The sequence below is a fragment of the Megalops cyprinoides genome, chromosome 20, assembly GCF_013368585.1.
Source record: "Megalops cyprinoides isolate fMegCyp1 chromosome 20, fMegCyp1.pri, whole genome shotgun sequence".
NCBI classification, from domain to species: domain Eukaryota; kingdom Metazoa; phylum Chordata; class Actinopteri; order Elopiformes; family Megalopidae; genus Megalops; species Megalops cyprinoides.
The window spans coordinates 12,797,025-12,824,593 of NC_050602.1; the positions used below are offsets into that span (position 1 = coordinate 12,797,025).

A 27,569-nucleotide genomic window follows, 5' to 3' on the forward strand; every position below is an offset into this window, starting at 1 on the left:
TGTTTGACACCAGCTAGGGATCCTAATCAAAGAAAGCAGTACTGTATGTGCTACTTTAGTTGATTGATGTTCCTGCTGGAGTCCTGCTGTTTGGCCAGTCGGCATGACCTAATGAAATAACTAACCAGTAATTAGTAACTTGCCTAATTGTTTATACGAGTGTGCAAAGATATATTACAGTGGCATATTTATATTTCACCAAAATATGTCGTCGATTCTAATATATTGTGTACACACATCTGTTTGACTTCATGTATTTTATGATTCTGATACTTCTCGTAACAGGATTACATTTGCATACCCTTCCAAAGTCCATTCAGAGCAACAAACACAACTGTTTGTCGTATTACGATGCACCTAACATAATATTTTCCTAAAACCAATTCACCTGCTGATACACAAGTCATGTCATTTTTAGACAATGACAGCTACGCTCACGATTCTAGAAACTGCTTCATTCGGGTTATTGTAAGGAGTACTTTTTTACGAACGTAAAAAAGCTTCTATTCTCTGGACTTTGCTTTGGCCAAATGCCGAACGAGACTCTTCTGCGCTTCAAAGTGTTAGTCACGTTATACAGTTTCAACTTCAATGTTACAGCAAACGCATTAGCAAGTGACCATATATGTTACTCGCGAAATTACAATAAGGATCAAGATATAGTCAAAAGACATTAAAGATCACCATAGTCTGAATAATGTTTTCAGCACAGGCAGTTTCATATGATCGGCTCCAAACTCTGCCCAACAAGCTGTTTTACTTTGATAAGTTTTTTTTTCTAGGTAGCTATCTGCATAGAACAGTAGCCTACTCCGCAGCCATGGTAACGAGTGCATAAATTTCCAAAAATGTCTGTGTTTTTTAATGTTATATTTCACAGATGTTGATTACATAAACTGAAGCGCAAAATGAAGTCAACATATTTTTTTTATTATTAACAGTACTTAGCTATGTAAACATACTGAAATCTTCAGTCAATTGACGCAATGTAGGAACTGTGTTTTCCAACCGAGTGTCATTCAGGGTAGATTATTAGTTACACAGGAAGAAAAATAAAGCATTGCTAGATTGAAATATAAATTCAATGCTAATTGGGTGTTGCAAAGCACATGCGAAATACTGTTTATTTTCAATTGTAGTTGTGATGATTTAATTCACTGTGTCAATTTGAAAAACGTCACTTTGTGATCTGTCGGTTCACGGTTTCTAGCTAGTACGTCACGGATTCCGTCCGGACGTTTATCACTGCCTGTACAGTAACAGCTACCACAGAAACAAAAACCTGGACTCCGTAGGATATCAACTTCTTCATTAACTTTGAAGACTTCTTTTCGCGTTTAGGTTTTTAAAAATACATTAAATCTTATAGTAAGATTTTCTGGTGAAGATGGGTGTACCTAAATTTTACCGATGGATTTCGGAGCGATATCCTTGCCTCAGTGAAGTTGTCAAGGAGCATCAGGTATGATATCGATATAGCTAGCTTGTTAGCAAGGTTGCTAAATATAGCTAGGAAGCAGGCCTGTTTGAGTTTCACCTCCATGTCTCCCAGTGTTTCCACAACAGGCTTTTTCGTAATTAGACTCTACTTGTAGTATTTGTTTAAATTCGACTGGGTGACATGTTCTGTATCCTGAGACATCCGTGCGTTGAGGCGATTCATATTATTATTAAACAATTAGCAAGGTTGGAGATTTAGCGATAGCTAACTGTCCAATTAACGTCAGTTTACCAGTTTGCTAATTTCATCGTATTCTTGTCAGGAGAGTTGATGCTAATTTACTGGTCAACTATGCAATTGTTACGCTAGTACACGCTAGTAAAGTTCGTGAAATGTGTGCCAGCTATGTTTGACAGCGGGTCTGTCCAAGTCATCTGAGCTGAGCTTATGTGCTGTTGGACTTATTACAAGGAAAACAAAAGTTAAATAGCAACAAAAGTGTATGAAATAGCTATCGTAGCTAATCAACTTGTGTGTAACAGCCTGTAACAGCGAGCTACTTCACTAACGAGGTGTATAGATGGATCTGTGAATGAGATGATCCAACATAAACCACATGCAATATATTAAAGCGACAAGTATCTTTGCTAAGATATTAAGCTAACCAGTTAATCATTACCTCAGGTAAAACAAACTTTTAAGTTGTGGAGCAAGAGTGCACGTTCAATCAACGAAAGTAGTGCTGTCCTATTTACTATACCATTTCAAAAGAGCGCCCACCTGAAACTGATAACGAGCAAAGTTTGATCCGATATGTCTTTGAAATTGCGCAGGTAAATTCACTAGGATAATCAAACTCAGTCTCTTCGACAGTCCAGCAATATCTTGTTAATATTCAGCTAACGATTTTTGAAGCCCAGCGATAACATGTATATCCAAAGACAATCCGCCCATGCACACGCTCCCTCTCGTTCGGTATTTACATTATGGACTAACTCAACACATGTTATTGCACTGCGTGAAATTTTTGGGTAAATCTTTCTGGAGATGAATGGAATAGAATTCCCTCAAAATAACATTTGAAAAATAAAAAAGAAGCTTCACTTGTAAAGTACTGTTTTTTATCTTCACTGTGATGGACAGGCTGCATATATTGTGATCTTTTTGCTAAACATCCCTTCAAAGCTGGAACCTTTGCACACCTCATCAGTCTTTGCCAACACAAATTGAACTGTTGGATATTTTCATCATTTACTCCCTAGATTCCTGAGTTTGACAACTTGTACCTGGACATGAATGGAATCATCCATCAGTGTTCCCATCCCAATGATGAGGACGTGCACTTTCGCATCTCTGAGGAGAAGATCTTTGCAGATATCTTCCACTACCTGGAGGTTCTCTTTCGTATCATCAAACCCCGGAAGGTTTTCTTCATGGCTGTGGATGGTGTCGCTCCGAGAGCCAAGATGAATCAGCAACGCGGGAGGCGATTCAGGTATGATTTGATGTTTAAACCCAGGCCAATACACCAGGATGGTCCTGCCCAATCCTGGCGAGGTTGTTGCAGTCTTGGTAACGTCACTGTTCCCTTGCAGATCAGCAAAGGAAGCAGAGGAGAAAATAAAGAAGGCCTTGGAGAAGGGGGAGGTTCTCCCTACAGAGGCCAGGTTCGACTCAAACTGCATCACGCCAGGTGAAGTCCCTCCGCCAGCAGACTGAACCTTTCACCTGTCTGTCACACGGTGTGCCAATCTCAAATGCTAAACCGCCTCATTCTCTCTTTACCTCTCGTAGGGACGGAATTTATGGCCAGGCTCCAGGAGCAGCTGAAGTATTTTGTGCACAATAAGCTGTCCTCTGACAAGTCATGGCAGGAGGTCAGCGTGTACCTGTCGGGGCACGAGGTGAGTAGGAGGGCAAAGGAATGACAGGTGCACACATATGCACACATATGCAGCTGTCGCGCACACACCAGGTGACGGCTGTAACCAATGACGAGGTGTTCTGATAAACTCGAGTCCTTGCTGTTGCCTGCAGCGTTTGGTCCTTGTGACGGCTGTGTTCTCAGTATGCGTGAAATTATTTTTTGGTTTCCTCCCCAGACTCCCGGGGAAGGAGAGCACAAGATCATGGAGTTCATCCGCTCAGAGATCGCCAAGCCAGGTCACGACCCCAACACCCGGCACTGTCTTTACGGCCTGGACGCGGACCTGGTGGGTCCCTGATCCATGTGGATGTCTGTTTGCAGCTTTCTGCCGCCCTTCAGTGCAGCGATATTTTTGCGTCAGAGCAGTGAAAGTGAAAGGCGCAGCAGCAGTGTCCCATCTTGGATTCATTCCCGGCAGCACATGAGTAACAAATGGGTGCATTCCATATAACTCAAATTCCAGGACAGAATTCCTCCTCAGGTCTTGCTGCATCAGATGCTGCTCACTGTAATTTTGTGTCTGTGGGGAATTGTTTTGTGAATGTAAGGATGTACACGCTCATCTTCCTCTCTTTGCTGCTCCCTGTAGATAATGCTGGGTCTGACAAGCCACGAGCCCCATTTCTCCCTCCTGAGAGAAGAGGTTCGCTTTGGTGGGAGAAAGGCCCAGAAGAGGTGTGTCTGTTATACAGGGTTGAGACAGAACATTCTGCCATTCCACTGTCAGACTGTGATATCACCAGCTGATTATATGGAACAGTATTTAGTCTTGCACAGTCTTCTTTCATGCGGTCATAGTCATACGGAGAGCACAAGTCATAGTTTACTTGGAGAACACTAGTGTTTCATGCAGTGCTCATGGATATGTGTTAGTATTATGAATTTTAAACATCGGGAACCATAGAATGTTCTAATATCAGATAAATCCTTCTTGAGAATGGATTATATATAATTACAATGCACATTTACAAAGACATGAAAGAGATTAATAAGCCATATGATATGTGCTGTCTGTCCTGTTCATTGATGGCTTCATTAAGCTGCTCCAGAGTGTTGCCATTCTTTCCCTCGGTGGTGAAGCAGATCTTTCTCATGCTTGCTCTGTGACTGTACTGCAGAATAACAGCCCCGGAGGAAACAACCTTCCACCTGCTGCACCTGTCACTCATGAGGGAGTACATCGATTACGAGTTCTCAGAACTGAGGGTGAGTGGGACAGTTAAACCGCATCCATTTTCGGTGCTTCACAATATACACTTCTTCACTGATAACAATGTGGATACATATAAAACTCTCCAACTGGTTACTTCCTCTTTTGGTGTAGAAGTATCATTTGTGTACGAAAGTAAGCATGTCTGTGGCAGTATTAGTAGAACATATTCATTGGACTGGCTAATGGATTGTTTGTATTTGATGGCCACCAGAATAAGATCCCGTTTGAGTACGACCTAGAGCGGATTATCGATGACTGGATCCTGATGGGTTTCCTGGTGGGCAACGACTTCATACCTCACCTACCTCACCTGCACATTAACCACGATGCCCTGCCGCTCCTGTACCGCACCTACATCAGCGTGCTGCCCACTCTGACAGGTGAGCTGACCGCACACCGCACACAACACGCGGCACAGAACACAGAACATGCAGCACAAGGTCAATGACCTTAACAGGGAGATGGGGTCGTCCAGCTGCCGAGCCAGAACTCACCCACAGCAATGTTCGTGACTTCTCTGATCTCTCTGTGGGCTTGATACCTGTGCCGTGACACTAATTTCTGTACCAATGCATTGATACCTCTGTGATTGACACCTCCACCACAGTGCTCATATCTCTGTGTGATTGTTGCCAGGTTACCTCAATGAGAACGGCAACCTGAACCTCGCCAACTTTCAGAAGTACCTGGACAAACTTTCTGAGGTGAGGCCAGTGACGTGACAGTGGCGGGGCGGCAGCAGTCAGAAAGTGTTCATGCGTGAGAGAGACTGACCTCACTCTCTTTCTCTGTCTTTCTCGTCTGTCCTCCCCTAGTTTGACCGGGAGCATTTCAGTGAGGTCTTTGTGGATCTGAAGTGGTTCGAGAGCAAAGTGGGGAACAAATACCTGAACGAGGCGGCGGGGCTGGCGGCCGAGGAGGCCCGAGCTCAGGAGGGGAAGAGGAACAAGGTGAGCATAACTCGCACACAGCTGAATGCACCTAAATATTACCCTGAATGCACTTGCATGGCCTGCTTACGGCCTATTTCACTGTAGGCCTGTCAGGAAGTGGCTGCTCTTGCTAACAGTAGTCTGCTGAGAACATTATTTAGTTGTCAGCTATTGTGTGCAGTGGGTAGGAGCAGGATGAGGTCAAAGGCTGTGGTCGCCATGCTTATCAGCTGGTGCAGTTGTGGTAAGTAGCTCTCTCCCCTCTGCGTTCAGGTGCTGGACAACTCTCTCTGTCTTGCTGCTCTGGATGGAGGCAAAGACTCGGACAGCCTCAACACCAAAGGTAAAGCGCATGCTCTCCTCTGTTTCCCCTGATGTTTCCCCATAACCTCTGTGCTCCGGTCTCACACATTTCCTCTTCCTGGCTCAGATTGTTCAGAGGAGGACGGCGAGGATGATGACATCTTTGAGACGGAGTTCCGACAGTATAAACGCTCGTACTACATGACCAAGATGGGCGTGGAAGTGGTTTCAGAGTGAGTCAGAGGCTGATGTTCTCACACCCTGATGTTCTCAGACTGTTGTTCTCACAGGCTGGTGGTCTCTGTCATGCTAGGCCCCTCCAACTCGAAACATGCCCACAGCGTTTCTGTGTAGTACTTCATACTGTTTCTTTCCTCAGTGCAAGTGTAGAGATGTGTAAATAATGGTTATTGTGGATCCATGGCTGACGGTGACTTCCTAGCCTCTGAATACATTAAAAATGTCTAACAAGAGGAACAGTTTGTGTGTCTGTGTAGAAGTGCATCTGTGTAATGCCGTGTCCTCCCCCCTGCAGTGAGTTCCTGGCCAATCAGGCAGTATGTTATGTCGAAGGCATCCAGTGGATCTTGCATTACTACTACCATGGAGTCCAGTCCTGGAGCTGGTGAGAGATTACACATGTGAGGTGGGTCACTCTCGTCTGGTCTGATCTCAGGTGCTAACCTGCACTCCCCCACCTGTCCTAGGTATTACCCTTACCATTACGCCCCCTTTTTGTCGGACGTGCGGAACATTGCGGGGCTGCAGCTGAAGTTCAACCTCGGGAAACCCTTTATGCCTTTCGAACAGCTGCTGGGGGTCCTGCCTGCAGCCAGCAAGGACCTGCTGCCAAAGTGTTACCAGGTGTGCGCGCACGCACACACACACACACGCACACACACACACACACACACACATACATACATACACGCTCTCCTGTCATGGCTTGTATGTGCTGTCTTCTGTTAAGATGGACAATGAATCTCTCCTCCTCAGCACCTGATGATGTCGGAGAGTTCATCCATCATAGAGTATTACCCCCTGGACTTCAAAACGGACCTCAACGGCAAGCAGCAGGAGTGGGAAGCGGTGGTGCTCATCCCCTTCATCGACGAGGTGAGAGTCCAGAGAGTCGAGAGTCCAGTTCAGAGTCCACTTGAGTCAAGGTGTATCTGACCAGATTGGTGACATGAACTGTAAGCCTGTAAGCCCTCGTGATCTAGTCTGCGTGAGTGCAGTTTTGATCTAGAGAATGAAGTGTTGAGGGACTGGGCTATGACCAGAGAAATAGTCGACTGCAGTACATTTATATTTGTGTGTGTGCACTTGCTTTCAGAAACGTTTGCTGGCAGCTATGGAGACTTACAATGACCTCCTGAGTCCGTCGGAGAAGGCCAGGAACAGGCACACAGAGTGCGCGCTGTACCGCTACGACGGTGACCTGGATTTCGCCTACTCCTCACCACTGCCGGACATGTTCCCTCACATCACACGCTGCCACGTCAGGTCCGTCTCTCACACGCTGCGCGTCCCCCTCCGTCTGTCACGCGCTGTCTGTCACACGCTGTCTGTCACGCGCTGCCCGCCGGCCATGAACAGAACAAGCTTCAGCGCCAAGCTGACATTGCACTGGTGTGAGAGTATACCAGCATTGGTGCCAGCGGTGATGCAGTGTGTTACGTGGATGTCGTGAATTTTAACAGCTGTTAGTGGGTCACATGACACCCCTGCCAGTGATGGACGAATGTATGTTAATGGGCTGTGATGTGATTTGCCGTTTCCAGGCAGACGCTGATCCCCATGGACGCGTGGCACGTGTCGCGGGACCGCGCGGGCCGGCGGGTGGACGCCAGCTCGCTGTACTTCTGCGGCTTCCCCACGCTGAAGCACATCCGTCACACGGTGAGAGGGGCCGGGGAGGGACGGTGACATCATCAGGCAGCGCAGATGTGTAAGGTGCCGAGTCTGGTGTGGTGACGCCCCTGTGTGGCTCTCTCCCGCTCTGCAGTTCAGTAAGAAGAAGGCCGGCGTGGTGGTTTTCCAGCAGAGCAGCCGAGGGGAGAACATGATGCTGGAGATCACGCCCAGCCAAGCGGAGGACGAGCTGGTGAGCACTTGCTCAGCACACAGACACATTGTGTTACATTATTGGTATTTAACAGACGCTTTTATCCAGAGCAACTTACAGAGATTACTATTTTTTACATGTTACCCACTTATAGTTATTATACCATATTAGCTGTTATTTTGCTATTGGATATTACCTGTTATATTTACCTATTGTATTTATTGAGGCAGTTCTGGGTTGAGTATGTTGTCCAAGGGTACAACAGCAGTGCCCCATTGGAGAATCAAACCGGCAGCCTTTCGGCTACGAGCCCTGCTCCTATGCTACACTGCCACCGACTCATTCTCACGCAGTGTGATGTCACAGAGCTGCGAGTGACCTGCGCTTGTTGTCCTCTCTCAGGAGTGTGACTACGTGGCCTCCCTGGTTCTGGGCAAGTCCATCTTTGTGAACTGGCCGCACCTGGAGGAGGCCCGGATCGTGGCCGTGTCGGACGGAGAGACCAAGTAAGAGTCCGTTTGTGCCGTAAACATCCTGGCTCTGGCTGGGTTCCTGCCTGCCACATCCAGGCCCTGTGTGGGGGCATGTCTCGGTGGGCGTGTTTCAGTCACTTTCCTGTCCTGCAGGTTTTTCTTGGAGGAGGCCCCAGGGGTGCAGACACTGTACCTGGGCAGCATGCCACCGCCCACCAAGGTGTCGTACCTGAGTGACAAGGAGCAGAAGGATTGGGTGAAGGAGGTGCAGACCATCACTGAACAGTACGCAACACCCCGCTTCCCTCCCACCTCCATACCCAACCATATCATCTTCCACTCCACAACTGATTGTCAGTAATCTCACTTTAAACTTTATACAAGCAAATGTCAAATAACGTTATCAAATAAACCTCACCTTTGACTTCACAACCAGCAATTTCACCTTCTTCACAATCAATAATCCCATTCTCCAGTCCACAATGCACTAGGATCATCAGTCTCACTTTTCCTAGATGCATAATTCAAAATTTAACTTTCTAAATGGTGGCTCTGTCCCTCCTCTTCCTGAGTGTGTTTCCTCTGATTGGACAGTTACGGTAAGCGGAAGGGGATCACCATTAACGAGACAGCAGTGCTTGTGTACGGGCAGCTCCTGACGGGACGGAAGTATGTGGTCGGCCAGAACGGCCAAGTGCAGCTGGAGAAGCAGTGGGCCAAGCAGGTCCTGCCCTTCGCCTACCAGACCATTGTCAAGGTACGTATCACCCCGGCGACGTTTCCCATGATGCTTCTGTCAGAACGAGCTGATCCATGCTCTTTGTTTCTGCAGGACATCAAGGCCTTTGACTCCGCCTTCTCTCGCTTCAAAACACTGGAGGAGCTGTTTCCACCGACAACCACTGTCTTCATGGTGGGGAATCCATACTACGGTGCCATGGGAGAGGTCAGTACCATGACCTTTGACCTAGGTCACCAGGAAGATGAGATCCGAGCCTATAGAAATCCTGATATAGAGATGGGAGTCCCGGGTCTAATTTTTTGCTCGATGTGGGAAAGAGTGTGGTGGGTGGTAGGGGAATGCTGGTCTATTTGGGGGGGGGGGGGGGGGGGGGGGGGTATAATAAATAAATTAATTAAACATTCAGACTGAGTGGTAAGGTATTGCACTGTGAGACAGCTGGGAGAGCAGAGCAAAACGGAATTTCACACATTAAAACATTCACTCCTCAACTTGTCATTTTTGCTGAGCTCTGGGGATCATGGTGACAGCACAGACGTGCCACTAATTGCAGTGAGAGAGAGCTCTGTGGTTTAGAGAATAACAAACCGCATGGCATTCACGCAAACCTCCATTTGATCTCTTACAATTCCCGACAGGTGCTGGAGTCCGGTGATGTCATCAGTGAGGGGCGGATCCGGGTCGTTTTCACTGTGCCATGTGAACCTCAGCTTGATGCCTTAATACAGAACCAGCATGTGAGTCAAACACAGCATCTGTGCTCCAAACTCAGTCTCCCATGTCCCTGTCCATCATCAGCTGAATGCAGCGTACAGTCTGCTCAGTGATCGGATACACACGCAGACATGGTATGTAGTCTGCATAGTCTGCAGCATAGTCTGCAGTGATCAGCTACAAACTGCATACAGTCTGCGTAGTGATTGGCCACACGCAGCATACAGTCTGCGTAGTGATTGGCCGCACGCAGCATACAGTCAGCGCAGTGTAGATTCTCGGAGCAGCACACAGCTCATGCTCTTTGTCTCTCCTCTGCAGAAGTACTCCGTGAAGTACAGCCCTGGGTACGTCCTGGCCTCGCGGCTCGGTATCACCAGTTACCTGGTGTCCAGGTTCTCCGGCAGCGTGTTCATCGGACGAGGTTCCAAGAAGAAGTGAGTGTGGTTCTTTGGAGACACGGATACCACTTTTCCACTGTAGGGATGCGGCCAAAGCTGGCTGAACTGGAGCAGCACCCTTGCTTTTCCATTGTTGCGTGCAGCCATAGGTGTAGTACGTGGTGTCAGGCCGAATGTAGTCATCAGAGCAGGGTGAGACTGCCCAGTGTTCATGCGGGACCTCAGGCTGACGTCCCTCTGTGTTTCCTGTCTGCCTCTGCCTGCTGGAGTCAGCTGTGCCAGCCTGCACCTTTATCAGCTCCAGGTTTATTTGATCAATTACCAGCTCTGGCACCACTGAAAGCAACACAGTTACACAGCTTGCCCACAGATCGTTTGGATGTTGGCTTTCGCCAGTATCTCTCACAGGCTGAGCTCACAGGGGTCCTAACAATAGAAAAGATACTGGTAAACGACTACACCAGCTGGCTTGGCTCAAGCTCAACAGTGGAATCGGGGTATCTGCATTCCTCTGGCTCCTGGGCTAAAGTGTCATATTGGCTGTCGTCTGAGCGTTCACCCTCCGCCTTTCCCACCAGCCCCCACGGGGAGCAGAAGACTAACGTGGGACTGAACCTCAAATTTAACAAGAAGAATGAGGAGGTTCCTGGGTACACCAAGAGGACCGAGAGGGAGTGGCTTTACTCTGCGGCCGTCGAGGAGCTGATCGCTGAGTACCTGGAGAGGTTTGTCCATGTCTGTGTGTAATAAATGAATGTAGCCTTCTTTGTGTGTGTGTGTGTGTGTGTGTATATATATGTGTGTGTGTATGTGTGTATGTGTGTATGTGTGTGTGTGTGTGTGTGTGTGTGTGTGTGTGTATGTGCGTGAGTGCGTCGTGAGTGTATCTGTGCGTCCCTGTGTGATCATGTGAATGTAGGTGTTTGTGTGTGGCATACAGTTTCTGTATCACTACTTTCTGTGCTCTCCGCTCCTTGTTGTGCCAGGTTCTCGGAGGTGTTTGACTTTGTCTCCAGGAACAGCCACGATGACGTCTTCTACGAGGACGATATCTGGCCTGGAGAGGATGAGAACGGGTAATGCAAAGAATTAGTTGATTTTGCCAAAGGTGATTACAGCAATGATGATGGTGATGATGTTTGTGGTTGCTTCCCTCAGGGCTGAAAAGGTCCAGGAGATCACCTCCTGGCTGAAAATGCACCCTGTTAGCTCCTCCTCTCGGGCATCATGTGACCTGCAGATCCTTGATGCGGGCATCGTGGAGAAGATCGAGGAAGAGCTGGAGAAGGCCAAGGTAGGGCGGGGTCACTGACGCGACAGCCAATCACTGCAGGACATGGCTGTGTGACAGAAGCAACGGCCAATGGCAGTGTAGCTGCAGAAGTGCTGCATTTCTGTTGCTTCACAGTTGTGACCTGAGACAGTAAACACGCAGGTCTCAGATCTTACAAAGGTTTTCATTCGTCTTCTTTTCTCTGTCTGCCAGCTGAAGAAGAGCAGCAAGAAAGTCCGTGTGACCGTGAAGCCACACCTCCTCTTCAGGGTGAGTGTGCGAGTCTGTCTGTCTGTCTGTCTGTCTGTCTGCAGGCACAGATGCAGTGAGTACTAGATAGTTGTCTTTGCAAACATGAATCTTATTTGTTGTGACTTTGTGTGTGTGTGTGTGTGTGTGTGTGTGTGTAGCCCCTGGAGCAGCAGCTTGGTGTGGTCCCAGATCCTGATGCAGAGTACCGGCTGTTTGACCGCGTGGTGAACGTTAGGGAGAGCTTCTCTGTCCCACTGGGTCTCAGGGGGACCATCATTGGCATCAAGGGGGGTGAGTGTGGCTGATCTGCCCTCCGCTACCCCGATCTACAGTGGCTATTCCTCAAATGCTGCTCCTGAGACACTGTCCCTCTCTGTATCCCTCCTTCTCCCTCTCTTTCTCTCTCTTCCTCGGTCTCTCTCACGCTCTCTCTCCTGCAGCTGACAGGGAGGCAGAGGTTTTGTTCGAAGTTGTGTTTGATGAGGAGTTTGCTGGAGGACTCACCATCAGGTAGGCCCCTGTGTCCCTGACAGTCAGAAGGGTTTAGAGGGTTGAGAATGTGGGGTCATATGACATCTCTCTGCTTCCATCTGCAACAAAACCTCCCTGTGTCTGCATCTTTGCAATGAGGTGAGGCATCTGTCTGGACCAGGCTTTTCCTCGGGTCTTTTATAAGGGGATATGAGGGGTAAGTTTCCAGTTTAGCTAATGCTGACCCACCTGTCCCCCGCAGGTGCTCCCCTGGCCGGGGCTACAGGATGCCCCCGAGTGCCTTAATCAACCTGACCCACGGCAGTCGGCAGGAGTTCAGTGGCCACAAGCTAACCGCCATCGTGAAGCCACAGCCCGCGTCCTCCTCGCACCACACCCACAAGGGTCAGCTGGGTGGCCTAAACCACTCCCCTCGCTCGCCCTTCATACCCACGCAGGTAAGGGCCCCAGATGCCCACATCTGAGCACCAGGCATAGTGGGGTTTAACACCACAGTGTCAATGAAGACCACTGATTGGACGGTTGATTGAATGATTGATGTACTCTGCCAGCAGCAGAATGGGAGACAAGGCTTGAATCTCAGGGCTGAAACTCAGGGAAACAGGAACTCGCCACACAAGAAGAACACACAGAAGGTAATGCGTATGTGTCAGTATACTGTACTTACCTGTGTGCGTGTGCATTGCGTGTGGGGGTGACCATCTCTGCTTTTTTCAGGGCTTCAGCAAGGATGAGGAGTTCAGTAATGTGTGGCAGTCTCTGCAGGGTTCCGGAATGCCCCAGAACCCTCCAGCTCACTGGCAGAACAACGTGAGTGCCTTCTTTCTGCTGACAGTACTTCCTGTGTGTGGGGAGTGGTACACCTGGTATTGTGGACTGCAGTGTAACCCTGTGTGTGTGTGTGTGTGTGTGTGTTTGTGTGTGTAAATGATGTGTGTAATATAAATTTAACCCTATGTGTGTAGCAGGCAGGGAAGGGTGGCTGGGGGGCAGGTTCACCAGGCCAAAAGAGGCGACAGGAGGAACAGCAGCAACCGGATCAGGGTAGAAGCCAGCGTAATGACCCCCAGGCCTTCCAACCACACAGCAAGCCTGTACGTACACATCTGTGTGTGCTGTGTGTTACTCATGCGTGTGCAATGGTGCCAGCGGGCGTCAGACAGACAGTAAGATGTTCTGCTGTTTCAGGGTCCGGCTGGAAACATCAGAGTTCTGAAGAGGAACGAAGACGTCACCTCCCTCTTCCCCTCCCAGAACACACCCAACAAGGTACCTCTGTTACACACGCGCACACACACACACACACACACACACACACACACACATACACACGTGCGCGGACACACCCATAAAATGAAACGCACTCTTTCTCTCCCACATACATAAACACACTCCGACTCCATGTGTTCCAGCCTTCCTCAGAGTTTGAGGAGCTGATCGCTAACCTGAAGATCTCCAAGAGCAGCCAGAGCACTCCGGCCCAGCCTTCGCAACCCAAAGAGGAAACTGACATTTCAGAGCCCCTGTCCCCACAGTCCTTTGCCATGGTGAGTTCATTCTGCCATGCCTCCCATGAGAAGAGCCAATCGCCTACCACTCCATGTTCCAGGCCCCGCCCTCAACCTCGTGGTTGGTGGAACTGAATGCTGACTGTGATGTAATAATTGCTCTCTCTCTGTGCAGAAGGGGACCCTTATGCTGAAGGAAATGCTGAAGATTGACAGCTCAGGCACTGCAGATTCTGCCCCCCCAGCCAACATCCAAAACTCTGCCAACGCCAGTGGTCAGCAACAGAGCAGGAGGAAGCCCACCAAAAAGCTAGGTATTGAACCTGTGTCCTCTATATTGATATTCTAGACATATTCCCCTTTATGGAGGAAGGAAGACACTGTGTCAGGTCAGCAGGGCCAGTTAATCAGCCAGTAACAAGCCAAACAGTTCACTCTGCTCCAAACAGAAACTGCTTTCTCTTATTCCAGTCGCTGAGGTAATCGAGCTCCACCTTTTGTTTTCCTGTCATTGTTATTGTTTTATACAAATCCGTCCTTCTCTGTCTGCTGTCCCTAACAGCTGCTCGGATCAACAAACCCCAGGGAGAGTCATCAGGGCAGCCCCTTCCTCCCCCGCTGGTGCCTCCGTCACCTCTCGTCCCGTCTGTGGCCTCTGAGCTCGCCCGGATCTGTGTAGGGCTGGGAATGGCCCCACCAGAATTTGCCTTCCTCTGCAGCCCCCAGGTAAGCACCCAGCGCGGCCGGTCTGATGCTCGGCCCTCTTGTGTTTGCTTCTCGTACTGGGTGGTCATTAAATGTACAGTTTCTCAGCCTGAATATTTATATGGCCAGTGCTTTGAGAGATACACATGAAGGACACAACCTTTACATTACAACTTTTACATTACGTTGTTATTTAGCAGATGCTCTTACCCAGAGTGACTTGCATAGGTTACAATTTTTACATGCTATCCATTTATACCACTTGATATTTGCTGAGGCAATTCTGGGTTAAGTACCTTGCCTCAGGGTACAACAGCAGTGCCCCAGTGGGGAATTGAACCAGCAACCTTCCCTGTTATGAGCCTTGTTCTTTACCACTATGCTACACTGCCGCCCCAAACTCACCATCTCTCCGTCCGCTTTGTTGCCAGGGCTTGACAGTGTGCCAGGTGAAGCTGGCGAGCGGACTCTTGGTCCATGGGCCTCAGTGCCAGTCTGAAAACGAGGCCAAGGAGAAAGCCGCCCTCTTCGCCCTGCAGCGCCTGGTAAGGCTCAGGCCACACCGCTGGCGATAATGTCAGCGTGTGGGAAGATAATTCAACATAAGGTTATTATTGGCTATTGTTTTGTTGCTGTTGCTTAAAATATGGTTGTCTTCTAAACAACTCCCCTCAGTTGCCCTGATCTCATGACTTGGGCTCATGACTGAAAGTGTTTGCTTTTCAGAGAACTTTATCAGTGTGGAGTCAGCAGAGTTCAGAGCAAGTTGGGATGAGGCGCCTGTGTTTGGAAGCTGACCTTTGACCTGCTTTTACCCTGTGTATGACTGTCACCCTACTTTATATAACTATAACTCTGTGTACCTCTGCAGAATTCAGTGGGCTCTGGGTTCCCCTTGCCTCCACCCCTGTTCCCCAACATGCAGCAGATGAGGGCATTGGCACCTGGACCCCTCCCTTCTGTGTTTGGCCAACCAGCTGGTAAGTGTGTGTTTTCCGGGGTCACTTCCTGTTGTCCTCCCCCTCTCCCTGTTGTCCTCTCCCTCTCCCTGTTGTCCTCTCTCTCTCTCTCTCTCTCTCTCTCTCTCGCTCTCTCTCTCTCTCTCTCTCTCTCTCTGTCTTTATCTTTGGACTTGGAGGCAACAGAACACCAATTTATCTGCCCGGATTTTGTCAGCAGAGGTCCGTTGTCCTCTTGAACTCATCTGCAGTGCCTCCTGACCCATATCACAGCAAATTAATTCCTCACACACATCAGCGTGGGCATAATTCATGGATTAAACACACCTCTGTAAGGGTGTTTCATTTCTCACACTTGCTTCTGTGGCTGTGGTTTATCAACTCACACATGCCTACGTTAAGGTGGTTAGGAGGGTATTCAGGACATAGCATGCTGAGCTCTTACAGCATTTTGAAACGCTAAGAAGCCAAACCATGTCAAAATTCTCTTTCCTTCAGCTTTTCATTACATTACATTATTGGCATTTAGTGCTTTGACAGAACTTTTCGCTTCTCTCCCTTTGTAGGGAGCCTGCTGATGCACCCCCAGTCTCAGAGTTATGGTCCCCTGCATTGGGGCACCCACCTCCCCCACCAAGGACAGCCCTTCTACCAGGGCACCTACCCTGGGGCACGTCCACCAGCCCCTAGCCTCCCCCTCGGCTCCCACAACCAGTTCATCCCCCTGCAGGTAAGGGCTACGCTACCTGACCCAGTGTAGGTCTATCACTTTTTTATATTAAGTTGCAAATAAATGAATGCAATGAAAAGTAGAACATGTCATCATAATATCAACAGTATCAAAAGTCAAATCGTCATAAGGTTAGAGTGAGGCATCTTGTCACACTGTGAACACAGAAGTGCTTTTTTACACCATTTTTGTTGAAGTGTGTGTTCTGCATGTTGGGTGACCTGTCCAGTGACTAGGCTAGCTGCCATTTCCATGGTCAGAAAGTGGTTATGTGTGAGAAAGACTGACCTTTCTCTCTCTCTCTCTCTCTGTCTCTGTCTCTGTCTCTCTACTCCACAGGTGACAAAGAAACGTGTGTCTGGACGGAAAAATATGGAGACAAGAGAGTTCTACAATTCGGCACATGTGGGGCGACAACAAGGCACTGACCCCTCCCACCTGACCCAGCCGAATGTCAGCGCAGCCCCTTCGGCCTCCGCTGCACCCCCAAAGACTCCCCCCGCCTCCCAGGAGCCCCCAGAGAAGGTCACGCCCACCACGCCCAGCACACCGAGACAGAACCCCGTCCCTCACACCCCTGGCTCTGCCTCGAAGAGGAAAGCTAGGAAACTGGCAGTGAACTTTGAGGCCGGGAAAGTACTGGAATGACATTTCCCTCTGTGATGTCTTTTTTTTAAAAGACCATATTATAGTTCCTTATGGGAAAAATATAACCGCAATGAAAGGACTGCAGCCAGGATGATAATTTGTTTTTTCCTGTTTCTCTCAATTTTGTGATACAAATCAGCCATCAACTAATTTTATAGGGCCTTTTTAATTTGATCGAGTAGAATGGGGGAAAAGCCTTTTTTTAAACTCCTCTGATTTTTGAACCTTGTGAACCTCTTTCCCCTTCTGGAGGAAGTATTTCAAATTGCCAGCTTACCGTTTTTGTTCTTTGCATTATTTCACTTTGATCAAATTCATCTCTTTTTCCTGTTTTACATTTGTATCATCTTAGGTTTTACTTCATTCAGTATGTTTTAATGTTTTATTGCTATATTTACTGTCTTTGAAATGAATTTGATGTCATTCATCCTAAGCTGAAAATTTTCCTCTTGTGCAATACACCCAAGCACAACAAATCACATTACATCATGTTACAACACATTTCGGCATTCCCCCAGAAAAACACAGGACCGGAGACAGAGCCTCATGTGCTGCCGGGCTCCCAAACTGTAGTGTGGATATGCCCATCCGTCGGGCCCGTCTCCAGAATGTGTCCTCATGACAATGACTCGTGGGTCTGGTTGCTGTGGCTTTCTTTTACTATTTACCACTGACGTGTCCATTCTCTCTGTATCGTCGTCTTTTCTGGACACCTGTGGTGCATCTTTAGCACCCTCGATATCATGTGACGTCAGTTTTAAATTTCGCCTCCCATGCACTGACGCTGGGAGAGGGTAAATGTGTTTCTTTTTTTCTTAAAATCACTTGTTAAAAATGGATTTTTATAAGGATCCCATTTTAAGACAGAATCTATGATTTGTTAGGATATAAGATTCGTTGTAATTTTTTAATGGAAATTACTACAACTGAGGCAACCAGAACTGTTTGTACACGTGTTTGTCTTTTGCTTTGAGAACAACGAGTTTTACGTTTTGCATTAAATTTGTACCCCACCGTTGTCTCCATGGTTTGGTTGTGCGCAGTTTGTCGCGTTTTTGAAATTTCTAGACAAAACCTTGTGCATACTGATGATAGGCGTTTCGGCTCTTTTTTAGTGAACCGAATCATTCCTTCAGTGCTGTTCAAAGATCCGGTTCAAAATACTCTGTTTACGCCTGAAAATTGAACGTAAGTAGTCCGAAATCTGGAGTAGGTGTGAATGCAAAAGTAGTTAACATCACTCTGGGTGGGCTCTCCGGGCTGGCTTTGAGGACCGATAGAATAGGTCGTAGTTTTCTACTAAAGTCCTTTCCGAAAGCTTGACGGTACACCGCTTCTTCGCTGGCCGCCTCACCTGCTGCTGTTATTCCTAGTGTGGAGTAACGGGATAAATAATGACAGGCATTGAAGCACCATCACTGCGTGTTCCCATAAACCCTTGATTGAGCTTTCCTTTTGTTGCAAGTCATACCCCGCTTCCAACGTAGGAACTTGTCATAGCAGAAGCAGATGAACGAATGCAGAAATTTTAAAGCATGGGGACCTCACGATTGACTAATTGAGTAAGAAGCCACATGATAAAGCATTGTAAAATCCCCATAATGAGGTAATTTAGGGGGAAAATTAGCTTGGTAATAATGCGATTTGGTGTCACGTTGAAGTTCCTCTTAGCGAGCAATACGGTTAACTAGCACTCACAGAACCCTTTTACTAGTTCAGAAGAAATGCAGTTAGACTACCATTTTAACCTTGCTGGTTTCCTTGGCTGTTACCTACAGCGAATCACTTGCATTTTGTAGCAAGGTTTACATAACATTATTTACAACAGCCATTGTCCCTAAAATACCTTCGTATCGCTTTAAGAAATATCCACTCCCACTAATCGACTGATTCATGACGTGGGGTTTTCGCACGACTGTAGTAGTTTCGCTCTCAAGAAGGTTAAGTTAGTTCAGTAAGTTTGGGAAGTACTTTCGGCGGTGTTTCCAGTGTTTTTAAATTTTAAGATGTACTAGATGGCTGCCTGGAGATTTTGAGCATCCTCCCCGAACACGGTCGGTCTTTGATTGAACGGGTGGAGTGTAGTATGGAGCAGAGATTTAAGATGTGAAAATTGGAAGAATCGGCATGTGTAATCTGTGTTCCACAACTCCATCTGAAGTTATTTGGATCTCAATGGGGAGGGGGCTCATTCTGCTGACAAAACCGACGTCGTTTTAGGCGGTTTGAATGACTCGAAGTTTGTTTCCGAACAATACTCTAATGTTATCAAAGTTCCCGGGAGGATTCGCTGATGCGAATGTGTCATACTCGTCCCTCGTGGAAACAGATTCAAAGGTCTGGGGGCCAAAGTGTAAACGCCAACCTGGCAGCTCCAAAGTATCGATCTGTTTGGCTAACTCGTTAGCTAGCTCCGCTAGCACCAATGCTAGTGAGTCGGAATGAACTGACAGATATTCTCCGTGGAAGCTGGACACAGTTCTTGTTCCGCCGCGTTAAGCCTTATGTGACAAAACACTATTAGCATGGGGACCCAGAGGAACGGCTTCAAGAGAGAAAGTTATATTCTTTCAGTTGACGTGGGGACAACATCGATCAGATGTCACGTCTATGACAAGCAAGCTCAAATTAAAGGATCATGCTCCACAAAGGTACAGTTGAATTGCATGTTGGGATTGTGTCTTAGTTTTTAATGTCAGTTCAAAAGCAACTCAAGTTTCTTAGGCTGACATTGCCTAGTTTGCTAACTGACAGCTTGTTGGTTGTCAATGTGATCTTTGTCTCTTACACCGCACACTGGTCTTTGGTTATTGGTGAAAACAAGGCTGCGTTATTCTGTGGGTTTTTTTGTAGGTGACTCTTCTGTACCCTCAGCCGGGATGGGTCGAGATGGACCCGGAAGAGCTGTGGCAGGGGTTCGTCGCCGTGGTGAAGGGCGCAGTTAACGGTGCGCACTGCTCTCTGTCCATTCATGATTTCGCCCAGCAGGTGGGCGGGACGGAGCGGTTTCTAGAGTGACGTTCGCACAGGCTAAACCCAGTGTCTGTTAGCAACAAGCTTTAAATTTGACTTGTTTAAAAAAAACTCCTTTCAAACTTATCCTCGTTTTTCAATAGTAACCAGGTGTTTAGAGACGTAGCTTGAGCGAATTGGGTTGGCTTGTGTCCCGGGAAAGCTGACAGGGCTTCTCTTCGCAATGCTCAGACTCAGGTTTGCAGATGAGACAGATGGAAGCTCTCGGGATCTCAACGCAGAGAGCCACGTTCACCACCTGGGACAGGTAAGCTTTAACAGCTGCACGTGCAAATGTGTGTGGACGCGTTTGAGTGTGAACACACAGACAAGAACACTTGGCAGAAATCTTTGAGGTGTCTCCTGCAGGAAGACTGGGACCCCCTTTCACAACTTCATCAGCTGGCAGGACCTGAGGGCTGCTGAGCTGGTTGGCGCCTGGAACCGGTCCTGCACTATGAAGGTGAGCTACAAGCTCTTAGGTGTGCAGGGTTCTGCACAGTAATGTTCTTGTAGGAAGGGTCCTGTCTGGGGGAGGGGCTGCAGGGGGGAATGTGTCATATAGGATTGATGATTGGACTGAAGTTGCCCCTGGGATGCCACTGTGTCTCATTTTTCATTCTATTTATATTTCATTCTTTTTCTTTGCTCTGGCCTGTATGTGGCTTGTGTCTGTGACTCTAAGCTGTGTATGGTATTCCAGATATTGTTTGCAAGTCAGTCTTGGTTATTTTACATCAGGCGTTGTTTGTGTGTTTGTATGATTCTGGGCTGTGTGTGTAACTGTGGGGGATGTATGTGTGGCCGCAGGCGATCCATGGTGTGATGAAGGTGCTACACTGCCTCACCAGACAGAAGCGCTTCCAGGCAGCCAGCCTGGTGGTATTCTCCACCCAACACGTCACGATGCGCCTAGCCTGGATCCTGCAGCACTGCGCAAATGTAAGTGACCGAGCAAGTGTCTGTCTGTTTGTACGATCACTTGCGTATGTATGTGTTTCTTGTTTTGTTTTTGGCAGGTGTGTGTGTGTTTGTTTTCATGTTGATGTGTGAGGGGAGGTGGTTTTTTGGTGTGTGCGTGTGTGTGTAGGTGTGCGTGTGTGGGGTGGTGGGAGGGTGGGGGGTGTGTTTAATGTATTTTTGAGGGGCCAGAGGCTCTGTGTGCGTGTGTGTGCACGTGCAGGTGTGATTTTATGAGCCCCTCGGTGTTGTAAGCCTGGTCTCTTCCAGGTGAGACGGGCAGTCGAGGAGGGGACCTGCTGCTTCGGGACCATTGACACCTGGCTGCTGTACAAGCTCAGTAAAGGTTGGTGAGAGTGGATGGTCACCTGACACCCAGACCGCGTCTCAGCCTGTCACACTCCCCTGTTGGCCAGGCATTCCCCAGGAGTCAGGAGAAAGGCGGCAGGGGCCACAGTCAGCAGCACAGAATGGGAGAGACTTTCAAAGGGGTTGTGTTTATTGGACAGTGCACATGGAGACCTCAAGATAGCCTTTAAACTAACAGTCAGCGTGTAGGGAGACTGTAGAAAGTACAGAGCGAGGCACAGTGTTGGACCTTAAAGGAGCAGGGCCACCATTGACAGAGAGGATAAGTTCACAGGGGTCCAATCTTTTGCTGAGGAGATTGGTCATGTGATGTATTGACAGTGATGCTCAGAGGTACTGGTACAGAAGAGTTGATATGATGCCTCTACAAACAGTGGGTGGCTTCACCACTAACCTGCTGAGTATATCAAAACGATATTCCACTGAAGAAACTAATAATGCAGGAAGTTTGATCTCATTCTGACTTGTTTGTTTTTCCACTGAATTTAACATAAAGGTGGAAAAGTAAAGGTGTGATCCTTCTGGAATTAAAATGTGGCAGTCAGACTAAACCTGGAAACTCGAAGACTTCCTTGCTGAATAAGCTAGCATCTCAAAACCCCCAAAATTTTAACTACATTCAACATCAGAAGATGTGTAATGAATGTTGAACCTGTTAGTGGAGTGTTGTTTTAACAGAGCAGGCTGTCCTTTAGTGCGCACACATGCGAGGTAAATGATTTCATGTGCTGCCTGTGCTCTCTGAACCACCCACTCACTGTTTGTGCATAGGCGGCTACGAAGGATTCAGAGTAGAGATCGTTGAAGTCTGTTACGTAACTTCCCCTGAGCTAAAATATTGTGAAATGCTGGGAAATACTCCTTAATCTGATACAGATACTGTGTGTGTGTGTGTGTGTGTGTGTGTGCGCGTGTGTGTGCGTGCGTGTGCGTCATTCTTATTAATCTCAGGATTGGTTCACGCCACAGACTATTCCAATGCCAGTGCGACAGGCATATTTGACTCGTATCAGGTGAGGCCCGTCTCCTCGGGTATAAATGTGTATAAACCATGTGGAGTGGAGTGCTTCAGTCACGTAAATGTCCTTCTTCATGCTCTCATTTTCTTTCACTGCTTTAAACATAGAGCAGCAATGCATTACAGCCAGGAGACATAAGATGGCAGAGGCAGAGCAGCAGCCTCTGAGACTGACCGACTGTGACTCTCTGTCTGTGCCTCAGATGTGCTGGAGCGGGTTCCTGTGCTCTCTCGTATCGCTGCCCCTGTCCATCTTCCCCACAGTAGAGGACACTGGGTAAGTGTCTACTGCCATGTCGCCGTTTGTCTTTCCCATTTAAGATGGAAGCGTGCGATGATTTCTTTGTAGTTTCAAGTTTTTCAAGTCAAATTTCACTCAGCACTGCAGCATGGATATAACCCTGTGATAAGTGTGAAAGAGAATATTTGTTGGCATAGTGGTGCCACCACATACTCTGTTGTTGTATCATATATTATAGAGGAAAGGACAATGTAAACCCACATCTTATTATTATGGTCACAAGCAGTGACATTTCAGATGGATCAAGTGACAAGCAGAGGCCTCATTTCCTTAACTTCTGACCGCATGTTGTAACGTAACCAGATTGTTTGGTTTAAGGAAACTGCGTGGCCCAAACATGGCTGATGTTCTGTATGTGTTCTTTATGTGGCAGGGTTTTGGCACAGAGAACACTCAGCCAATCTGTTTTTTCTTCCATTATCTTTTAAGTCACAACTATGGCACCTCTGATCCGAGCATCTTTGGCCTGCCCATCCCAGTCATGTCGGTGGTGAGTAGCATTTATGAGCCCTGCCACAGATTCTTCAAATTATCCAGTTGTGAATTAAGGTTGAGAAGTTCCTGCACTCTAAGTTTAATGTATCTATTTATTATATAAAATGGTGTCTTGCTGAAACCACAAAAAATAGAAAAGCACCGTTATTCTGGACAAACAGGAAAGGGCGGCGTTGAAAAGAGAAGGCAGTTTTTCCGGTCCTCTGCCCCAGGGAAGAACTGTTTCGAGAAGAAAAATCTGAAGGCAAATCAGGTTTTCAGTGCTCAGGGCAGGATTTATTGATGTAGAATAAGTCATCAATGAATGGAGGTAAAGGGTTTAATTGAAAGCGCAGTACTGTCTCTGTCCTCCAGATGGCAGACCAGCAGGCAGCCATGTTTGGTGAGTGCTGCTTCAACACGGGTGATGTGAAGATCACCATGGGAACCGGCACTTTCATGGACATCAACACGGGGAACAAACCTCACACTTCCGTGGCAGGTAGGCAGCTGGTTTCCCACATTGCCCCTGGGCACGGACATGTAGTGACTTATGGTACACCTCATGCAATTACATATTTAATCCTGCCTTTACTTTTAAACTAAGATTAGTGATAGAAATATGCCAAGATATATGATACATTCATAATTAATATTAAGTGATGTTTGGATGCAGTAAATGTGTGCCTGTTAGGCGTTCTTGGTTTTTTGTTAACCTGAAAAAAAGTTGAATTTTGGCTGTTCTGCACATGCATTTTGACTTTTACAAAATAAGAAGATGAGCTGGAGCCTCTTAAATTGTATTTCCTCTTCACAAACGTTGCTCTATCTCCCCCCCCCTTTCTCTATGTATAGGACTGTACCCTCTTGTGGGTTGGAAGATTGGGCCAGACGTGGTGTATCTGGCTGAGGGTAATGCTGCAGACACTGGCACAGCCATAAAGTGGGCACAGGAGCTAGGTAAGGGGCAGGTGGTAGTCTCCGTGCAGTCACCTGGAGGCGAACTGTTAAGATGATGATGATGTGCTGTACATTTTCAGTTAGTTAGACTTAAGAGCAGCCATTGTGGCATTTGTCCAGTTGTGCTAACCGAGAGCTAGATGTAATTGGTCCTCTGGGTTTAGAGAACCCCCAGACCTGCCTGAGGTAATCTCAAGATGAAATGTTTTCTTGTCAGGACAGTAACGGCCTGAAGGCTGTGTTTGTGCGTTTCTGTCTTATTCGGCAGACTTGTTTTCGGAGGTGCAGGAGACGGAGGCGATGGCTGTCAGCGTGAATGACTCAGATGGCGTTTGCTTCGTCCCCTCTTTCAGTGGCCTACAGGTGTGTGTGTGCGTGTGTGTGTGTGTGTGTGTGTGTGTTGGAACAAGGGTGCAGTAGGCTTTGGGGTCTGACATGGACTTTGTGTACGTTAGGGCAGTGTAGTGGTATTGCATGGAGTTTGTGTGGGTGTGAGTAGAAAGTAGTGGTATGACGTGGAGTGTGTGTGGGTGTGTGTGAGTGGAGTGTAGTGATATGATGTGGAGTTTGTGTGGGTGTTTAGTAAATATGCTGCATGCTGAGTAGGTGTGAGTTGCGTGCCGGGGGGGGGGGTGCAGAAAGTGGGCATCTATAAAAGGTGTGTTGTAATGAGTAGATTCTGCAACTGTTTGTGCAGTGAAATGTTTCATTTTTATTTTCACTGCTGACTGTGCCTGCTCATTAGTAAGTTATGTTTTGCTTTTTTATTGTGCTGATATCATTTATTATTCATGAGCGTTTCCTTGGTAATGTGATGTCACACAAGCATCTCACTCTGTGTTATGTTGTGGGTGTGGGGGGTGTCTGCTTGTCTGTCTGTCTGTCTGCCTGCCTCAGGCTCCTCTCAATGACCCCAGAGCGTGTGCGTCTTTCATGGGCCTTAAACCTTCAACCACCAAGAACCACCTGGTCCGTGCAATCCTGGAGTCCGTCGCTTTTAGGTGAGCCTGTGGGACTCTCGGGCTGCAGTGTAGGATAGTGGTAAGGAACATAGTGGTAGGATAGTGGTAAGGAGCAGGGTTTGTAATCAAAAGGTTGTCAGTTTGATTCCCCTCTGGGGCGCTGCTGCTGTACCCTTGGGCAAGGTACTTAATCCACAATTGCCCCAGTAAATATTCAGATGTATAATTGGATAATGTACAAACTTGTAAACTGTAAGTCAACTGTAAGAAAAGAGCATCTGCTAAATGACTATAATATAATGAAATTTCAGGGGGTTTCAGCCTTGTAACGTCTGTGCTGTGTTTTCAGGAACAAGCAGCTCTATGATATAATGCTCCGGGAAACACGCATTCCCATCACCAGAATCAGGTACTTCCTGTCTGTCTGCTGTTTCTCATTGGTTCAGCCATCTGTCATGCCTCAGAGACCTCCCCCTTGCTGTACTTCCTGTAAGTGCCTGCACGTGTTTCTGTGCTCCTGTTCAGGGCGGATGGGGGCGTGTGCACCAATGACTTCATCATGCAGTTGACAGCGGACCTGCTGGGGAAAAAGATCGACAGGCCGAGCCACTTCGACATGTCCAGTCTGGGGGCGGCCTTTGTGGCCGGCTTGGGAGTGGGTGGGTGTCTTTGACGGTCTGCTGTTGAATTCCCCCATCCCCTGTGGGTCCGTCAGCGTTCTCTAACGCCTCCTCTGCTGGTCTCTCCCTTCAGGTTTTTGGAAGAGCCAGGAGGAGCTGAAGCACCTGCGTTGTACAGACAGGGTGTTCCTGCCGCGGGGAGCTCGAGACGGGTACACGGGCGTCCTGCTGAGCTGGGAAAGGGCGCTGCAGCGATCCTTGCACTGGTACAGCAAGCCCTGACTGCTCTGCCTCCCACCGCCCTGCAGGGGGCGCCGCTGTGGGACCAGTGCCATAAAACCCCTCCCACTCACCCCCTGCTGCTGCTGCTGCCGCCTCTGCTCTCTCATCAGAAACGCCCGGGCTGGAGTGACTCTACCGTTTGCCTACCCTTATATGCCTGGTAGTGGTACCTCAGGGATTCTCTCCCTTCTCCTGTACATCCCTGCCCCTGCGGGGCAACATTAATATACTGATGATTCAAAATGTTGTTAAATACTTGGACGGTTAAAGCTAATAACTGTAGAAAAAAAAATTGCTGAGGGGTTTCTGTACCTTAATGAATGAGATGAGTGTAGTGTTTACAGTGATCAATGAATGAATTAACTTTGAGTGTTAGTGAATTTTTAATGGTGTTGATATCTGTGGGTAGGGAGTTTCTGGAGTCTGATTTCTGCAATGAAGATTAGTCTGAGTGGAACCGCAGACCACTGATATTGGGGGGATGCGTGTCTTTTAAGCCATGGTTGTTTACCAGTTGTAACCTCCTTCCACTGTTCTGTGAGCGTACGTGGTGGGGAAAAAACACCTGCACTTCTGTTCTGTCACAGTGAGGGTACACTGAACAAACAAACTGTACTTGGTTGGTTGCATACAGCACTTTTATATGTGGTGCCTTAAGCCCAGAGTCCAAACGTATCTGCCTTTTCACTATAGCTCTTTGTGTGTGTGTGTGTGTGTGTATGTGTGTGTGCGTGTGCGCGGTGAGTGTGTACACGTGTGAATGTGTGCATTATACATGTGTGTGGATGTGAGATGAAAATTAATTTTGGGAGGGGGGGGAACCCCAATGATTGCAACTTGAGGAAATGTCCATGCTGTGTTTCATTTTATTTTTGTTGTAATTATACTTTTTTCCCCTTATCATTTGCTGCTGTGAACATTTTTGGTCTGCTGTCGTGTCTTCAGTTGGGGGTCACTTCCTCACCAGTGTGAAGACCAGAGCAGGAGCTGGTGTGCTCTGGCTGTTTCTCTCTCTGTGGTATTTCATTATGTGGAGCAGGGTATTAGCTTACGCTTCCAGTGCACTATGGGTAGGCACAGTGTGTGTACAGCCTTACCACAGCTGTAAGCCATCAGAGTGGTACACTGCATGTGTGCACAGTCCGTGGCATTTTGGGAGGTCCAGTCTCTCAGTGCCAACACCTGTTCAGGTGCAGTAGGACACACCTCTTGGTGCACCTGTCTGGGCCCGCTTTCTGTGGGAGAGCATCTCCCTCACCTGGCTTTCAGGGAGGGAGACACCTGAATGCTTCAGAAGATCATTCTCCTGCCACTGTGGCAGAGAGGAGCAGTGTTCACTCAGATTGCTGTAGGATCAGGTGGGAACTCTGCTGTTACACCCTTGAGCAAGGTGCAGTGCCTAACGCAAATGGCTTCAATAAATATCCAGCTATATAAGTGGATTACCTAGTTGCTCTGGATAAGGATATCTGTGAACATAAGCAAATCTGCCAACTGAACAACTTCATATCATCAGTGTTTCTGTATCAGTCAAGTGAATCTGAGCACTAGGTAATGGTTAACCCAGTGAATGACGGTTTAAAGTCACTTACAGCCACCTGACTCACCTGGTTAGAATTGGATTGAAGGTTGTTTCTTTTGAGTAAAGTAAGTATCTGTAATTGCTTTTTGCCTGATTGTGCATTCCACCAACATAAAGGTATTCAATGTCTTTTTTCATAATTTGAAAAGTCATATAGTTGGGTTGTCCAACACATTTTGACACAAGGAAAGAATGGCTTACCCTTTTTATTCTACCGTAAGTTCCAACTGTTTGATCATTAAAATGTA

The 27,569-nt window shown here is 47.7% G+C and overlaps 2 protein-coding genes across 4 annotated transcripts; both read left to right on the forward strand.

Annotated features, from left to right (window-relative positions):
- The first annotated feature begins 1,267 nt into the window (after positions 1-1,267).
- On the forward strand, positions 1,268-17,789 carry xrn1 (5'-3' exoribonuclease 1). 3 transcript variants are annotated; one of them, XM_036554290.1, is made up of 42 exons: positions 1,268-1,462; positions 2,704-2,936; positions 3,037-3,134; positions 3,236-3,345; positions 3,544-3,654; positions 3,958-4,043; positions 4,487-4,574; positions 4,793-4,961; positions 5,218-5,285; positions 5,397-5,531; positions 5,787-5,856; positions 5,944-6,049; positions 6,352-6,441; positions 6,524-6,680; positions 6,813-6,932; positions 7,153-7,322; positions 7,601-7,718; positions 7,825-7,923; positions 8,287-8,390; positions 8,511-8,642; positions 8,952-9,114; positions 9,190-9,303; positions 9,738-9,836; positions 10,135-10,250; positions 10,793-10,939; positions 11,201-11,290; positions 11,373-11,508; positions 11,701-11,757; positions 11,898-12,030; positions 12,180-12,249; positions 12,473-12,668; positions 12,783-12,866; positions 12,949-13,041; positions 13,197-13,325; positions 13,420-13,500; positions 13,644-13,778; positions 13,915-14,053; positions 14,302-14,465; positions 14,876-14,989; positions 15,316-15,424; positions 15,970-16,133; positions 16,473-17,789. In XM_036554290.1, exons 1-42 carry the CDS (start codon positions 1,388-1,390, stop codon positions 16,779-16,781), a joined length of 5,181 nt encoding a protein of 1,726 aa, XP_036410183.1. In that variant the 5' UTR covers positions 1,268-1,387; the 3' UTR covers positions 16,782-17,789. The 3 variants fall into 3 exon arrangements, with proteins under 3 accessions (XP_036410183.1, XP_036410184.1, XP_036410185.1); XM_036554291.1 differs by having other exon boundaries at positions 13,200-13,325; XM_036554292.1 differs by having other exon boundaries at positions 12,786-12,866.
- A 908-nt stretch (positions 17,790-18,697) lies between these two features.
- On the forward strand, positions 18,698-26,469 carry gk5 (glycerol kinase 5). The gene is made up of 16 exons (XM_036553684.1): positions 18,698-19,432; positions 19,635-19,728; positions 19,986-20,061; positions 20,163-20,256; positions 20,604-20,735; positions 21,024-21,099; positions 22,074-22,135; positions 22,344-22,417; positions 22,871-22,931; positions 23,291-23,417; positions 23,771-23,875; positions 24,144-24,238; positions 24,773-24,876; positions 25,187-25,246; positions 25,363-25,496; positions 25,591-26,469. The coding sequence occupies exons 1-16, from the start codon at positions 19,307-19,309 to the stop codon at positions 25,737-25,739; spliced, it is 1,569 nt and encodes a 522-aa protein (XP_036409577.1). The 5' UTR covers positions 18,698-19,306; the 3' UTR covers positions 25,740-26,469.
- Positions 26,470-27,569: the final 1,100 nt, after the last annotated feature.